Source organism: Crocuta crocuta, unplaced genomic scaffold (genome assembly GCF_008692635.1).
Source record: "Crocuta crocuta isolate KB4526 unplaced genomic scaffold, BGI_CrCroc_1.0 scaffold63, whole genome shotgun sequence".
NCBI lineage: Eukaryota > Metazoa > Chordata > Mammalia > Carnivora > Hyaenidae > Crocuta > Crocuta crocuta.
This window is the reverse complement of record NW_027529171.1, coordinates 160571-179178: the sequence shown is the minus strand read 5'-3', so window position 1 is coordinate 179178 and position 18608 is coordinate 160571. Positions and strand designations below refer to the sequence as shown.

The window sequence follows — 18608 nt, the reverse complement described above, 5'->3', positions numbered from 1 at the left end:
AAATGTGTCTTAACCATAATGCTATTTGAATCATTGTAGGATAACATTTACCTATATATTACTTCAGATTTTCAAGAAGACTTATATTAAGGGTCAGAAAACTGGAAAATTAGCGATCTGTCCAAGGATCAGCATGTAACTTGAGAACTTTATAAAAGGCCTAGAAACTACAAAAGAAGTTTGGCAAATTATGTTTGTTCAAAAAACATGTTTGTTCAAAAATAAGCCAACTGAAGTATAGTAAATTTCTTATACTCAGTTTTCATTACATCATTTTATAGAGCCACAAAATGTACTAAATCTTTAATCCATGGTGGAAATACACACATATATTAAATAAAATATATTCTAAGTTATTATTTATTTGCTTATGAAAATGCAAAAGTAGTATATATTCTAAGACTTACACATTTGGACCAGATAATAAATATGAAATACAGTTTCTTTGGAATAGTCATCCCTGCTAAGAATCAGCATCTCAGCAGAAATTCTGCATTAAGGCCTGATATAAAAAACAGTTACTGATATTGGGGTGCCTGGGTGGCTCAGTTGGTTAAATATCTGACTCTTGATAGCGTCTTGGGTTATGATCCCAGGGTTGCGGGATAGAATCCTGCATAGGACCCTGCCGATTTTCTCTCTCTCTCTCTCTCCCTCCCTCCCTCCCTCTGCCCCTCTCCCCCACTTGTGCACTCTCTCTCTAAAAATAAAAAAAAAAAAAATACATTGTTGTCTTTAATTTATTTTTATTTTATTTTTTACAAATAGTTTATTGTCAAGTTGGTTTCCATATAACACCCAGTGCTCATCCCCACAAGTACCCTCCTCCATGCCCATCTCCTCCCTCCCCCCAACACCCATCAGTCCTCAGTTTGTTCTCAGCATTCAAGAGTCTCTCATGGTTTGCCTCTCTCCCTTTCCCCCACCATTTCCCCTCTGTTTCTCCCCCATGGTCCTCCGTTAAGTTTTTCCTAATCCTGACAACTAATCTTTGACAAAGCAGGAAAGAGTATCCAATGGAAAAAAGACAGCCTCTTTAACAGATGGTGCTGGGAGAACTGGACAGCAACATGCAGAAGAATGAAACTAGATCATTTTCTCACACCATACACAAAAATAAACTCAAAATGGATAAAGGACCTGAATGTGAGACTGGAAACCATCAAAACCCTAGAGGAGAAAGCAGGAAACAACCCCCTTGACCTCAAAAAAAAAACATTGTTAAAAATATGTATTATTTTGGGGCACCTGGGTGGCTCAGTCAGTTAAGCATCAGACTTCCGCTCATGGCATGATCTCACAGTTCATGAGTTCAAGCCCCGTGTCAGGCTTTGTGCTGGCAGCTCGGAGCCTGGAGCCTGCTTTGGATTCTGTCCCTGCTCGTACTCTGTCTCTCTCTCAAAAATAAATAAACATTTAAAATAATAACAAAAAAATAAAATAAACCAACATTTTTAAAAAAATATATATTATTTTAAAAAGCTACTGATATTTAGCATTGGCAATATGAGAATGTATCCTTCATGGCCACTAAATCACCTGGTGCCCTATAGCTCACAGAAATCACATTGACTCTTGCTAAAAATAGTATTCAGGTGGGAGGGCATTTCCTATGACTGGAGGCAACTGGTGCCTAAACTGCAAACTTCCTTTGGTTTCTGAGTCCACTCTTTAACTCCGTTTTTAATATTAAATTGATCAGTAGCTCTCCTACTGAAGAATTCTCTGCTTTCTCTAAATAACCTACTTACCTCTTGTCAAAAGGGAAACAAAATCAGTCTTTCTGCCTTTGCCTTCATTTATATTGATTTTTGCTTTCCATAAATAAAAGTGTAAGTTATAAAACAAGTACATAAATTAGTAAGAGAAACAAATACTTCTATATATCTACCACTTTTGATGGTGTTTTTTCACTTCTACTGTGAATGGAGTTTACACATAATAGCAACTCACACTGATTTTACTTACACTAATACAGACCAAAAAAAAAAAAAAAAAAAGATTAAAGGAAAGGAATTAAATCTTCTTATTTCCCAGTTATATAATAAAATAAGTCACAGAGATATTTAAAAAGAATAATTACTGACATTCTTTACTCTTCCATTTATGATTAAACCTTCTGTTGGACATGTTGTGTCTGACTACACTCTGATGAAATTGTTCAGTTTTCACTTTTGGTGATTCTGTTTTCACCTTTCCTGATTTTTATCACGTAGCACGTGTTTGAGAGGGCAATGAGGTTCAACTAATAATTTAATACTTTTGATTTTTCAAGGTAAAGAAGACACAAGGCATCCTATGACAGCTGTTGCAACATGAAAATTTGAAATTAACATGAACATTTTAGGTTGCTATTATAACACATTTTTAAGTAATACTTTCTTATTCACACAGATCAAGAAGAATAATACACCTGAAGTTTAAAAATCTGTTACATCCATTTATCAATTATTTGTAAAAAGATAAAATAGTAACCCTAATGAAAGTATTTTAGTGATTAAATGTAAGTTAAAATTAAGGAGACAGTAAGCACTTACCTTTGAAACTCATAGGTAGCTCTTTCATAGAATTTTGCTTAGGAAAGGTTTATTTTGGGGGCACACAGGTGACTCAGTTAATCGTCCAACTCTTGATTTCAGGTGAGGTCATGATCTCACAGCTTGTGGGACTGAGCCCCATATCAGACTGTCCTGAGAGCATGGAGCCTACTTGGGAGTCTCTTTCTCCCTCTCCGCCCCCTCCCCGGTCTTCTCAAAATAAATAAGTAAACTTTAAAAAAAGGTTTATTTTTTTTTTTTTTACCTTGTGGGTAGGTAAAATATTATTGCAGCTACTACAGTGAGAAGAGGGCAGATTTGAACTTGATATTTAATTAAGGGAAGAGAGCACAAGATGCCTTTAAACTCCAAAGATACCATATTATGACAACTTAGGATGTTCTATGAGTACCATTCATTTGAATATATTATCAAATCATCATTTTGTTTTGATTCACAACAGTCCAAAATACTGATCAGTATCCTTAAAGTCTGTAAGATAAGGTATCTTTTTATTAATATTTCAAGTTATAACCTGGAGTTATCCATTGTTCTGCTTCACTCTTCTCCACCGCCTTGGACATCATCTAAAATTTGGTGCATCGAGACACTTCAGAGAACCATAGGCTCTACCAAAGGAACTGATTTGAGTTAGACCACTGAGACTGTCTATTTTCATTATAAAGGCTTCATGTATAGGTGAGAATTGAGTGTGTGACCAAAGAATATCACATGAGAAATCAGATCCGTAAGACTTTCCCAAAGGCATTTATAATTAAAGATACACAGAAAGTTTCTGCTTTATCTAACAAATATTCAATATAAATATGAAATTCAATATAAATATGAAAATCCTTTGGAAATAATAGTGTTAATACAAATGTTTAATTTATAATTTATCTATGCCTATTTTATTTTCTGATTATTTTTCAAGTCACTGAATTCAGAAACATGAACTTACCCGAATGATCAACAAGATAATATTGAGTTTACTGGTAATTTTACTTCAAGACGATTTCACACCTTTTTGTTTTTCATTTTGCTGATAATTCATTATAAGTTAGTAAGCAATTATGTGTTTCCTGGATGAAATAACATGAGGTATTTTTTGTTTAAAGGAAAGAAAAAGTAATTTGTACAACCTTCAGCTTATTAAAAGCTTGTACAATTTAGTGCAAGAGGCTAGGGATTAAACAGGCCTAAGTTTGAACTTTTACCCTTACTCTACTAGTCATCAGCTGAGCAACCTTGGGTTTCTTGAACTGTTAAGCAGGGATACCATTTACATCATGCTGTTGTTGACAGAACTAAATGAGATAATTTGAGTGTCAAACCAGTGCCTGACTGCCCAGCAAACACAGAATGGTATTCAGTAAATATTAACTTCTCTTTCTCCTCCCTTTTACCTTTTCCTTTTTCTTTTAACCTTGTGATTATGATTCCTCCATTATAACTCTGACCTAGAGTTAATTTAAGTAAAAATGAGTAAAAAACACAGTATAATCTTAAACTGTGGAGCTTATGACCTATATTTGTCCCATTTCTTTTATATCTGAAACCATGTGAATAAGACACATTTCTTTTATAGCTGAAACTACATGATGGACTTGCTTTAGACTATGTTAATAACTTTTACTAAGAGCACTTCTCCCACCTCCTACATTCAAAAATTAAAAAGCAAGAAAAAAATTTTGGTGAGGAAAATGACTTTTCTTTCTAAAGTATTCCAGAATCTTACTAATTCAGATACCACTAAAAAGGAAATATATTGAAAATTTAATTTCCATTAAAATAAAAACTACAGAAGATTTTACAGTGATATCTTAACCTAATAAATAAGGATATTAGAACTACAGTAGCTTTGCACCTTTAAAAATGTGATGAGTATACTAGGTATTTTGCACTTTGTCTCATGTTATAATAGAAAAGAATAAATGTTAGGTCTTAGTACTGTCCACCAAACCATATTTTAGTCAGTTATTTGAAGTTGGCACTTATGGAGTAGATTCTTAATCAGTGAGTGATTGCATAATAAAATACTCTTTTCAACAAAGAGAAAGGATAAAAACGAGTAACTGTATAATGATGCAGATAGCATATCTGTGTACTTTCTAGTAGGGTCAGAACATGTAACTTATCTTCTGTTTGATTCGTTTTGTTTTTCTTTCCTTAATTGAATTAAAGTATGTGTATGTGGTTTCATTCTGTCACAACGCAGATGGAGAACTATACTCTGGGACTGCAGCTGATTTTATGGGGCGAGATTTTGCTATCTTCAGAACTCTTGGACACCACCACCCGATCAGAACGGAGCAGCATGATTCCAGGTGGCTCAACGGTAGGTTGTGTGTGCAAAAAAACAAGCATGTTACGTAACACGTGTTAACTGGAGTAGTCAGTAGAGAGCTTGCCTTGTACAGTATCAGTGGAGTGACTTGAGATTTTGTATGCCATTGAACTTGTGGTGGTGACCTCATGACTGTGGGTGTGAGAAAATAGGGGAAAAAGAGCAAAACGAGATTAAAAGATTGAGGGAAATCTTTGCTTCATGCCAAAATTGAAGTTTCTCAGCAGTTAACTGTGGAGAGAAATAGATCTGGGCTGGAGCTGCGGAAGGGAGGCAATGGAAAAAGATAAGAGGACTTACCAGTCTTGTCTCACATGGATACCACAACACATAATCGTCATGTAGTACATTTTTCCTCCGCGTCTCTCATGGTGCCCTGAGAGTATCATATATTACTGAACATATTAAAAAATTGTAATGCTAATAACATTACATTGAAAACACTTTGAAAATCTCAAAAGACTTTTATATTATTTCATTTTATTCTCTTTTCATCTTCCTTAAATCCTCTTTGAGTTTTTATAGGTGAGGATATTAAGACTACTATTTTATCTAAGATCCTGTCTAATTCAGTAGTAGAATTTTTGGAAGAAGAACCCAGTTTCATGAACTTCAGTCACTGGCTTCACCTTGATCAAGGAGATCCCTTCCTTTTTTACTCTCTTTCTCTTTTCAGTATATAAATAAATTTAGTATAGGAGAAAATGTGCAAAATTTATATGCCTAAAATAAATAAATACAATTTTCCTGGTTTTACTTCCTCATAATAAGGATGGAGCTCATGGTTTATAGTCTATCTAAGTTCTCAGTAAGATGCTTGAATATCTCATTCTTCACATTTTTCCTGCCCTTCCTGGAACCCAAAATTCCATTTATCACTTCTTTCATTGGTTTGTTAGAAGAAGATCACAGTTCTGCTTTTGAACTTCACTGAAGCTTCCAGAGACCCTGAGTTGTGTGTGATAATCTGTCCTGAAATATCTCATATTTTAAAGTGACTACTGAAAACATAAAACACACCTCCTATTACTTCAGTGAGCATCTTTGCCTTCTTGCAACATTTCTGATCATCCTATTATTTTTTTATGTGTTAAAGTAAATGGTGTGCCTCTTCCATGTTTGACCTCTCTGCCTTTCCACTAAATTGTATTGATATTTTTTCATAACTTTACCCAGTGTCCATTTCTTTTGCTGTTTTTATCTCTCCATCCCTGATTTCCTCCCCTGACCTGAAGACTTGTCTCTTCTATCCAAACCCTTCCTTTAATCATGGTGTAAAATGAAGTCCCTATGCATCTAAGTCCATTTACGGAGTTGCCTTTAGCCAACTTTAAACCTGAGTTTGAGCCCATGAAACTGCTTCTCTAAAAGTAACTGATAACTTTATATACCCTTTCTTTAAACCAGTCTCTTCATTTGGACAATATCTTTTGTAGTATTTCTTATTGTTAAGTAGCCCTTTCTCTTTAAAAAGTCACTTCTCTTAGCTTCCCTTGTTTCCTGCTCTCCCAAGTTTCCAGTTAAGTTTGACATCACTTCCCCTTTGTTTGTTCTCTTCAATGAAGATGATGCCTCATATCGTTCATAATTGAACATTCATAACTGAGTGCAAACACTGTGGTGTTCAAAAGGGTTTGGACATATAGTCAAATATTTACCCTGGGGCAGGGGTACAGGAGAAATAGTGGGTGACCACATGAGAAATTAGTAGCCTCCCCAAGGAAAGGAAAAGATGCTAAGATCACCATAAAACTATCTGTGTAAAACTATAAAAGAACCAAACTCTAAAATCCCAGGGAATAATTTTGAAGTATCCACTGTCAATTATTATGCCTGGCCTTTGTATGGAGGCAAAATTAGTGGGTGAAAAAAAAAAAAAACCTCTTTCAACATTGCTATCTGCTCTGTTCTCAAATTGAAATAGTTATGTAGGAGGGGAAAAATGTTTGTTTTTTATTTAGCAAGGAGTCTTTGATCTACTAAGAACTCTAAAGGGTATACAGGCTTTCACTGTCCATGTGAAAGAAAATCCAAGAAGATGGAATAACATAAAGGAGACTATAGTATCCATTTCATTTTTATGGCTTTGCAGGAAAAAAGTCATCAAGTTAAAGCTGCTTTTGTGTTGTACACTTACATGTTGACAGCTGAGTCTGAAGAATTTACACTGTGGGAAAGCAGTCATTGTCCACAGCTCTGTACTTCATCTTGCAAATGTGTAGTTCATTTGAGAATTCGGTTATCAGTCTCTCAGCACTAAACGTGAGAACTGATTTTACCAAATTAGCACAAAGGTTACACTTGACAGGGTGCAGAAACCAGAACTGCTGCAAGATGGAGGATGCGGACACATTTGAGATAGAACCAAGGGACTGTGTGAATCACAAGCCTTGTGAAATTAAATGCCATTCCAGAATAAAATTGGAAACATAATGTTTACATATTCATGCATAAAATAAATGAGTTTGAGGCATCAGCGTAGACTACACAATCATTTGTGCTGCCAGAAGTAATAAATACTTGCAAGGTACTTTTTGGAAGGTCTTTGGAGCTATTAAAATTAATTTTGGCACAGGATTTACTTTTCTTTTCTCACATCAATCCAGGCCTGTTCAATTATTTTGGACGTACCAGTTGGCCTATTTTAGGTGACTTTTAATTTTTACTACTGCCGAAGAAAAATAATAAACAAAAATGGTTGCCTACAGTTAGATCTTAAAATATCTTGCTATTTTTAATGTAATTCCACTATTTTGATAACTAAAATTTACTCTTCTATTATAGCATCAATGAAGGTTTAGATACTACTTTCTTTTAATAGGAAAAATTAGGAATGAGTAACAATTTTTGATGAAGAAACATGAGAGAAGGAATCTATTGATTTTTATATAACTGTGTTTTAAAAACTATCTTTTAAATTAGCCCCTAGTTTAGGTTACTAGATGTTAGAACAACTTTTGATTTCAGAAAATGTATTGGTTTTAGTTTGATGTGATGTGCCTAAATTCACTGTTTTTCCTTATACATTATAAACTCTCTCCATCTTATATCATTTTAACTTCATTTAAACTTCACTTCCAATTTCAGCTAAGAATGTGAAAATTAGGTACAGTTGTTCTTTACATTTTCATAGTAAGGAAACTAAGTTTATGGTGATGTTAGAGTCATAACTTCTTAACCATATGGTATGTAAATACTACTGCCTACTTCTTACATGTATTAACCATTCATTAGAGCAAATGGTTGCTAGCCCACATTTATTTTTCTTTTTGATGGACACTGTTTCCAATATTGTTTTTGTCTTGGACTGATGGTAGGATGCAATATGAAATGGGGGAAAGACTATTGTCTTTAGACTTTAGACTATAGTCACTTAAAGTGAGCTTCACCTTGTCTTTACTTTTAATGGGATTATAATACTACTTACCTCTTACAGTTGTAAAAAACTGATGACATGATAATGTGTAAAAAGTACTAAGCAAACAATTGGCGTATAGTAAGCACTTAATAAATGTGAGTTTTCTCTGTATCCTTTACCCCACTTCCATTGGGTGGAGCATACTTAAGAAGCTTCGTCAGACCCATTCTGTGAGTGATTATATTTGAGTCAGGGTGAAAGGGCAGTCCGAGTGAGGTTTAATATATGAAACCACATGCATCCTTGAGAGAGCCAAGGCCCAGTGAACACAAACAGACCTAATTACAGTGCCCAGAGTGTGAGGCCTTCCCACTCATTTCAGGAAGACCAGTTTTCTTTTAGTGGAATTTCCTAAAAGGATCGTGCCTGTGGATAGACCAACCCACTTGCTTTTTTCTGTAATTGAAATGGTATGCAAGTCATCATTCCACTTCCTTTCACTTGTAACACTTGTACCAGGATGGTCTGCCCTTATTGGAATCAGCATAGCTTCCTCTGCGGTCGTGTACTAGGATTTTTCGTGTTCTCTCAAGATTCAAGTTTCTCCACAAGACATTTTTGTGAAAATAGAACCAAGAAATGTGACCGCAAATAAACTATGAGAAGACAAATTAATATTACATAGTACCAGATACCTACTCTCAAATCACGTGTACAACTATTTCAATGCTCTGTTTTAATTCTACCGCTTTCAAAGGCATAAACTGTCAAAGTATCCAATTGGATTTTTTTTTTATAATAAAGTGAATTCTCTAGCTCTGCATAATGTCAGACTTCTTAATGATGCCATTCTGAATTATTTCTCTGGCTTATGTAAGTCAGTATTATTTGACTGGCCTTGGAGGAAAAAGCCCTCTGGATGCCTTATTTTATGGTTATATGGTCAGATGAGTTTCATAGAAGTTGAGTGACCATTCAGTTAAAACAACCACAATGTCCTCTTGGTTTTCATAGCCTGTAAAAAAGCAACAGGGTTATGGTCTTTTTTTAAACTTCTGAATCACATATCCTATGAATTCTGTTCTGTATTTATTAAACATTCTCAGGTATCAATGTAAGGAGTCACAAGTCAAAATTATAATATTATTGGTTATTTTTGCTGAAATTATGCTGAAGTATAGAAACATAATATTTCAAAACAGTCTGTACCTAAATACAACATAGTAGTCGCCTGAGGTTTTGTCTCCTGAATCTGCTACCAAGGAAATTTTTAATCCTGATACATAATGCATACCTCCCAGAAGTATAATCTTTTTAAAAAATAAATACACAGCATGAAACCGTTCTACTCTCCAGATGATGATAAATTTAATAAACTCACTAAATTTTTCTTTTCATAAAGAGCAAAAGTTAGCAAATATAACTTTATTTGGTCTCCTTTTCTGAGGACCCATTTCTCTGTCACATTTTGTCTAAAGAACATAATCACTTTAAACTGGTACAACTCTCCAGTAGGGTATATTAGACACACACTTTGAACCACTTATTTCAGAATTTATCATTTATTGATGAGAGTAGAAAAGTAACATTTCAAGGTATCATTACATTTATTTAGGGGAATCCTACTTTTTAAATTAGAATTGATGAAAATGTAGAAAAATGAGACAATATCTTGGAAATTCTTTAAATTGAAGGCAGCTCCAAGTTTTTCTTGGTTTTCAACATTATTCTCTCTAGTCTTACCATCAGTTTAATGAATACAGAGCCTGTCTATACCAATTTCCTCTTCTAGACTCACTACATTCAGAGCTCAGTGGGCTTCAATAGGGATTTACTGCTGACTGGGTAATCTGGGTTCATGTGTGCAGTGACATCAAGCAAGAGATTTACCCAAAGAAGTGGATGCCATGACAATGCGTGTAACCATGGTGTGACCGGCCTCTCTGACATGGCTCTCAAAAGCTTTCCCTCTGTGAAAACAGAAGCCTGTTTGCAAATTAATTAGTTTCTGGCGGCAGCTTGATTGTTGACCCAGAGTTTGTAGAGTGGAAAAACAATCAGATTAGTGTGCTCAGGGTAAAAGACCAGTGTGCAGTTGCGTGTGGCTTGCTCAACCATTGAAACTATGAATGGACTGAAACAAATTCTTTTCTGAGAAGCCTAGGCAGAGGTTAAGTGTGATGAGCCTAGAGCTCCCCAACAGCAGGGGCTGGGGAATTAAAGGATTTTAGCCAGATAAAGCTGAATGACAGCAAGTGATGCCATTGAATTTTAATGGCATGGATAGTTTTGAGGGGGAAAAAACACAAAACACTTGTTACCTTCTAATCACTCTGAGTGGGAAGAGTAAGTTGCCATATTATTAGATGTCAGCTTGACACAAATACTTCCCTAGTGATAGATTTCAGAGGCTTTCAGACTCTCAGTTTTTAATTATAATGCCTCAAAAAATATCAAATTGGTAAAAAAATTATAAAGTAACTGTCTTTTCATGTAGGTGAAATATTTGCTTGTTTATATACTCTATCTTATGAGGTGTTATCTTCACTTGCTCAATAAAATTAATCCTGAATTAAGAGGTAATGTTGACTCCTGAGAATAGGTATTATGCTGTTTATTTTTATAAGTATCAAATCACATAAACATGCCAAGAAAGGAAGTCCTCAAGCTTAGGACAAAAAGCAATTCTGCATGCAGTTCTTGATGATTAAAATTTGCTTAGTCAATAAATTATTGTTTACACTTAATTTTGTAAGATTACCTAACACATTAAGACTTGTATACTTTTTCTTTTTAGATACCATTGTCAGATGGCTACCTAATAACAGCTCTGATGCGTATCACAATACTTTCCCATTTGAAAATCATTTATGTCTCAAGTACATAAATGTTTACATAAATGTTGTTTACAAGTGAATTGATTCCAGATTTTGCTGCCTGTCAAGTCCTTTATCTTCTCATCCTAAATGACTTTTCCAGTTTTAAACACTAACATACTCAAATCAAATAGAGTTGGTTGTCCTCAAATTTATTCTCTTTTATTTAACCACACCACTCTACTGATCGATTTTAATCTTTCCAGCTTTAACTCTCAAGAGCACATAGGTGCTCACTTGTATTTATCATGGGAACTACCACTTTGCCTTACACTCTAAGAAATACCAAGTAAGAAATTCTTGAATGAATCTGCTTTGAAGGCTCTGGAGTTGAATTGACTGTGTTTGAATCCCAAGTACTCCACCTGTATGGAATTGGAGGCAGTTTACTTATTTTCATCACCCAGTTATGATTTGTAAAACAGAGTTAATATTAATATACCATTGTGCTGAGAATGCATGAGAGTCCACACAGGTTAATAAGAATAGTATCTGATAATACGGTAAATGCTCACGACAGCTGCAGTTGCTTCTGCTGTCATTTGCACAGAGGCTCCCAACATAGCACCTAATGCACATTTAGCAGATTAATACCCTAAACCTGTCTGAAGGTTATGCTTGCCTGTTTTTAAACTGTTCTCAGGCTGTTTTGTTTTAGTTGATCATTGACATGGGGCACTTAGTGCATCAAGAATATATAAAATATTTAGCTTTAGTATTAAGATAGCAAATAAAATTTTAACCAAATTAAGTGTAACAAAATTAGCAGAAGAAATAATGAAATGATGAACCCAGTTTTTCCAAGTGTTAATTTAGCTCTAGCAAGTACAGTATTTGTCACTTATGAAAAGAAATCATTAAGTTAATTCTTTATTAACAGTTTTACCAGTATTAAGAAGACATCGCTTTCAGGACTCTAGGAAAATCATTTATTCTGCTGTGTCACAGCTCAGCTTTAGGTTTTTTGTTTCGTTTTGTTTTGTTTTGTGTTTTTTTTTTTTGTTTTTGTTTTTGTTTTTATGTGTGGACAGACATTGTTGTTAACCTTTGGGATAGCGGTTGAAAGTGTGGAGACTGTGGAGCCTGACTCCTTGAGTTGGGCATGAGCTGAGCAACTGTAGATGGCAGATACAAGATTTCTGTGCTTCATGTCTCCTTTTTTCTAGTGTAAATAATAATATTTCCTCCCCTTTCTGTTAGTTAAGAAGATTACATATGAGTAAGTTCATATAAAGCATTTGCAAAAGTGACTACTCCTATCAAAACAAAACAGTTGATGTTATGCAGGAATTTTAAGGAAGGGAACCATAAAATACCTAATTATGCCACGTCACTAAAAATGTAGTAGAGTGTACAATCTCACTTAACTGACCAGCCAGTATTTTTCTAGGAAAGCAGTGAAAGTGACTACAAGATGAGAATGAAGTGACGAGGTGAAGTGAGGGTGATACAATCCCTTCGTTAGATGGAGTCTATACATGCACTATTTCTTACCTAATAATGTGTGTACATTTTGATGAAAATACATCTACCACTCCTTTGCTTCCATGGAAAAAAGTATTTTTTTAAGCTTAATCACACATAGTTACTTACACATGACAAAGAGTCATTAAAATGGTCTAAATGTCACATATCAACTAAATAAAAATTACAAAATGTTATCCAGTAAAAGGATCTTAAAAATATTTTCCCAATAACATTAGTAAGAAGATTTAAGTATGTTTTTTACCGTTTAAAAGAACATTTCAAGTTAAAATTGTTTGTGTCACTATATGATTTAAGAAATGAAACGAGAAAATCAAAGCCCCTTCTCCTTCCGTCCCTACCTCCCACACCCTCCACTAATCAGTCTCTCAGTTTCCTATAGCACTTTGGATCATCCCGTAAATTCTGTATTTTTAACTGTATACCACTGTACATAAGGTACTATATAAATTTTGATTCAAAACTAAAGATACAGGGGCATCTTGGTGGCTTAGTCAGTTGAGCGCCTGACTTCAGCTCAGGTAATAATCTTCGCAGTACCAGAGTTAGAGTCCCCCATCGGGCTTACTGCTGTCAGTGCACTGCCTGCTTTGGATCCTCCATCCCCCTTTCTCTGCCTCTGTTCTGTTTGTGGGCACTCTCTCTCTCTCTCTCTCTCTCAAAAAAAAAAGAAAAACAATAAACAAAAATACATAAATAAATAAATAAATAAATAAAAATACACAAAGATACATACTTGAAAACCAATTACAATTCACTAATAATAGTAATTTATTAATGTAAGTATAAAAGTTTTATTTGTTAGAAGTGTAGTTTTTAGTATTTTGCTTGATGATTTGCTAAATAAAAACTATTTTTGGATTTAATATAAGCTGATAGCGTAAGAGACTCGTCAAAAATGTGTCTCTTCAATATGTTTATAAATTGTCTAAATTCTTATAAGTCCAAATAATCTCTTTTGTTCATTTAATTGCTGATAAAAAAAAAAAGCTATCAGGGTTTCAGTATCAAAGAGAGCAAAACCAGTTGTAAATTTATGAAATCCTAACAGGAATATTTATGGAAATTGGTGACAGCAGATTGAGCTTTTCCTTTGGGATCCACACTGCCTTTTCTGATTAGCATACGATGGAATTTAACTTCTAGCTAGTACAGAATTGTGTTTTCAGTTTATACATTGTCTATGATCCACTTATAATTTAGTGAACTTTAATATCTCTGATCCTTAAAGTTGAGCCATGCCAAGGCTGATATCAGAGGGCTGACTTACCACTTAATTGCTTAGTATCCTAGAGTCACTGTTTTATCAAATATGTTTTCTAAACACATTCAAAAATAAATGAATGGATTATACAGATGTTTTGCAGAATGAGAAAACAATCTTGTAAGTCAAATGAAAATAATGAATTCTGAAGGTAGGAAAGAATAATACGTGGATTATCATAAAACGTAACATTTTTGGATGAATTCAGGGGAAAGAAACCAAGTTATACTAACAATTCACAGCGAATTTGGGCTTATAGAGCTAGGTGGAGCAGACAGGGTATAGGATACCTTTGATCAATTACCTTTTCATGTGTTTGCAGTAGTCATATTAAATATTTTGAAGAGCAATTATTGAAGTAGTGGGATAATGCTGTTTGCCATAAGAAAACTAATGACTGTCCTTCCTGTTATGTTATTGCTATTGATTTCCTTTAAATAAAAAAAGGGAGAAAAAGCACATTCCTTTATAGTTATAACTCAGTGCTCAAATTAAGAAAATTATAGTGAAATTGCCTTTGAAAGACCTTGAGATAATTGTGTGCTAATGAATCTTAAACTGTGAACTAATTTTCCATGTTTCTTTTTTTTTCTGAGCTGAAACTATTTTTATTTCATTCCTCCTTCGTTTCTAATTCCTGAATGAGAGCAACTTGTAGAAAGCAATTGAAAAGACACTGGAGCTAGGAACATGGTAGCATGAAGTAGAAAAACAATGGCAAATAGTTAATAGGTCCAACTTTGTTGCTGTGCAATGCACAAGTCATTTGGTAGTGATACCACAGAGACAGCACCAAAGAAAAACGTAGCCATGGAATGAAGATTTGCAGAATCTTTACTAAAATCATTATCATTTTGATTAATTTTGCCATGTTGATTTTGTAAAAAATGTGCTGCAACTCCACTTAGCAATATTGCCTTAACCTACTCACGAATTCCCAAACTCTTCATCCTCACAAGGATCAAAGTTATCAATAGATGATACTGGTATTTTAGTATAGAATGCCCTCGTGATAATAGCAAAGTAAAACCTCCTCTTATATACTTCAATATAACTGAGGAAGCTGAGCCAACCATTGCTATCATAATTGATTACTTGGAACTATTGCATGTTTTCTAGGATAAGAAAAACATAGGTCATAATAAAGAAGAGAAATACATTTTTTAAAAGCAAATCTGTCAATTGGAAAGCATCTTCAAAGAAAGCTAAAAGGGAAGGAGGAATAAAGGGAGAAAAGAAAAGAGTAATTCAGTTAGTAAATATTAACTTCCCGTTTAGATTGTGTTTTCATCCTCCAACCATAATAAACACATCTATCGTGATAATAAAATTTATAATACAGAAACCAAAATAAAAGTCTCCAAACTACACCATAATGTCTTCTATCTAACCAAGGCCTAACCCCAAAGTTTGTAGTCTAAGATGTGATACATATTAAGGATCCTTTTTACATTTTCATAGAATTACATTATGTTATTGGAACATATATTCCTGAAAATACTCAGATTGCCATTTCATATCTTATATATAATTGTCAGCAAAAACAACTAAGATGCTATGTAATACAAGAGTTAAAAAAGTTACATTTTAATGGAAGGTTAAGAACAGATCACTTTTAGGCAGAGATTAAACTGTCTGATTTAATTGCTGTTTGTCAGTGTATTCATTTTGTTTTTTAATGAGTATTTTTAGTTTCCCTAAGTCTAGTCCTTTTCATCTCATTCAACAATATTTCTCTTTCTCTGCACGTAAATTAAAAGTTTATCACTCACCTCAGTTACTAACATAGAATGCCATTCTCTCCTTTTCCCCTGCAGTTCTCTTGTAAGTCCTCCTAGATTACTGCTAATAGCACAGTGAATTGCTAGCTACCAACATATTTCTCTGGGCAACTTCCATTTTCTACATGCATTAAGCACTCTCTGGGTACCAAGAACTATTATAAGAAATAGAGCTGAGTAAGAGCAATCCCTGCCCTCGGGCTAATACTTAGAGAACTTTTTATAAGTGAAAAACCATAAAAGTCATAGCATATCTATGGGTTCATATGCATGTATTTCCAAGATGTCTTAAATATCTTAAAACCATTGTTTAAGTGGAGGAGATGCTTCCCATTTTTATTTTTTTATTTTTTTTTTAATGTTTTATTTATTTTTGAGAGAGAGATAGAGACAGCATGAGCAGGGGAGGATCGGAGAGAGAGGGAGGCACAGAATCCGAAACAGGCTCCAGGCTCTGAGCTAGCTGTCAGCACAGAGCCCAATGCGGGGCTCGAACCCATGAACCGTGAGATCATGACCTGAGCCGAAGTCGGACGCTCAACAGACTGAGCCACCCAGGCGTCCCACTTCCCATTTTTATTTTAATGAAACGTGAAATGTTTTATTCAGTTGATTTTCAGACTTTGATTCAGTATCAGAACCACTGACTGAAACTTTTACTATGAAATGATAGCATGGTGGAACAATTAAGAATATTATCTTTTGTCCGTACATCTAGTCTTTTCTTAGAGAATGTGTGTGTAGGAGAGTTAAAAAAATAAGAAATCAGAAACCCTTTTGAGTTTTAAGGAAAAAATGCAAATCTGTTGAAATCAGAAAAAATGTAGATAATACAGCATTAGTTTTTATACCCTGTTATTTTAATGTCATATATAACATAGGCAGTCCATTAACACTATTATCTTTTTTTTTCCCCTTTGGCAACTCTTTCCAACTGTTTCTGCTTTAAAAATGATTATGTATTTTTTGAGTGCTAATGTAAAGTCATAATGTCATATTCCTAATTATAAAAGACATCCAGATGGCCAACAGATACATGAAAAGATGCTCAACATCACTGATCATTTGGGAAATATAAATCAAAACTACAGTGAGATATCATCCACACCTGTCAAAATGGCTAAAATCAACACAAGAAACAACAGGTGTTGATGAGGATGTGGAGAAAGGGGAACCCTCTTGTGCTCCTGATGGGAATGCAAACTGGTGCAGCTACTCTGAAAAACAGTATGGAGGTTCTACAAAAAGTTAAAAATAGGGGAGTGCCTGGGTGGCTCAGTGGGTTGAGCATCTGACTCTTGATTTGGGCTCAGGTCATGGTTCCAGGGTCGTGGGATCAAGCTTGCATCAGGCTCCATGCTGAGTGTGGTTCTATGTATATTTTAATAGTTATTTCATGTAGAAATATAAAATGTAAAAATAGTAGTTCCACTAGAAAGTAGAACTGACTTAAATTTAATCCATATTGAAGACATTGAAACCATTTCTTAGTGTTATGACAAACCCTGTACTTTTAAAAACTAGGTTTGGAGTCTCAAATTGATTTAGAAAGTCCCTTTAATAGTCTTGATTAGGTATCTATGGAAACAACTTTATATTAACACTCAAAATACATGATCATTCTTAAAGCAGAAACAATTGAAAAGAGTTGACAAAGAAAAAAAGGATAATAGTGTTAATGGATTGCCTACACTGAACAAAAATTGAAAATTGATTTAAACATCAGAAGTCATTTTAAATTGGATCAACCATACTGTAAATGCTGTGATGTTATTATACTGTATATTGGAAGGTTTAATAATAAATAAAGCAATGGTTTGGAAAATTGATGTCCTTACCTAAGGAAATAATTGATGTAATCATTTACAATTGAAATCCTATGCTTGTATAGGATTTTATACTGTTCATACTGCTTCCTGTAAGATCACTTCATCCTCACAAAATCCCTATAAAATAGAAAACTGCAGTAATAAAATTTGAGCAACTTTTAAGAGGATAGTAACTACCTGTTGTTGAGTGAAAACTGAGACTAAACCCATGTCTTTGTAACTTTTAACATGTTCATTATAGTATTTGCCATTTTTAAAATTTGTGTATTTCTGGACTTTGCTGAAGATTTAACACATAGAAAATGTTTATCAAGTTAGAGATTTGGAAAATACAAGTGCATTTGTTTAAAAAAGATGATTTGCCAAAGTTAAAGGATTTTATCCTGAAATGGTTCACAGAATTGTGCTGTATATGCATAGCTTAAATTACTGAAAACTTGATAAAAACCTTTCCTGCTAAGAGTTTGCTCCTTGGATGAACAGCATGTACATCTCTGGGAGCATGTTAGAAATGCAGAATCTCAGAGTCTATCTAGACCTATTAAATCAGAATCTGCATTCAATTGAGATCCTACATTAAAATTTGAGGACTAGACTGAAATATATTAAAAATATATATTATATCTGTGATAGTTTAAGAAGAGACATAGAGACATAATAGGTATGTTCCAGTCTACCCTGTGTAGATTATCTTACATCTCAGCTGAAATTAATAGCACACAAGTGTGTGTGTGTACGTGTGTGTGTGTGTGTGTGTGTGTGTGTGTGTTCATTAGTTACATTAAATTACTGCTCCTGATGTGGTCTAATCCAAACTCTCCAATTCTTCTAATCAGTCTTTTTATATCAGTGGCTTTTGCTTCCATTTAAACTGGGGAGATATAGGCACTTGCCAAGTGTGTTCCTTGAACAGATTGGTTGGAATTTCAAGCAATGGTCACTGATAAAACCCCTATGTTTAGCTAGTAGGACCTACCTTATCCTGCTTGATTTAATCCATTCTGCTGAGACAGTGTCAAATTAATACAGCTACTAGCATGTTTATGATAGCCCATAAAATCTCCCACCACTACATGTCTTGCTAAATGTTAAGAATTACAAAAAAAAAAAAATTGTGGTAGAGGAGGAGAC

At 34.2% G+C, this 18608-nt stretch overlaps 1 protein-coding gene across 1 annotated transcript in view; it reads left to right on the top strand.

Annotated features, from left to right (window-relative positions):
* The window catches only part of SEMA3A (semaphorin 3A), a 203356-nt gene that overhangs the window by 121453 nt on the left and 63295 nt on the right, over positions 1-18608 (top strand). The window contains exon 6 of the mRNA XM_077757607.1: positions 4756-4875. Within this exon, the coding sequence (XP_077613733.1) occupies positions 4756-4875 (120 nt within the window). The remainder of the gene's footprint in view (positions 1-4755; positions 4876-18608) is intronic.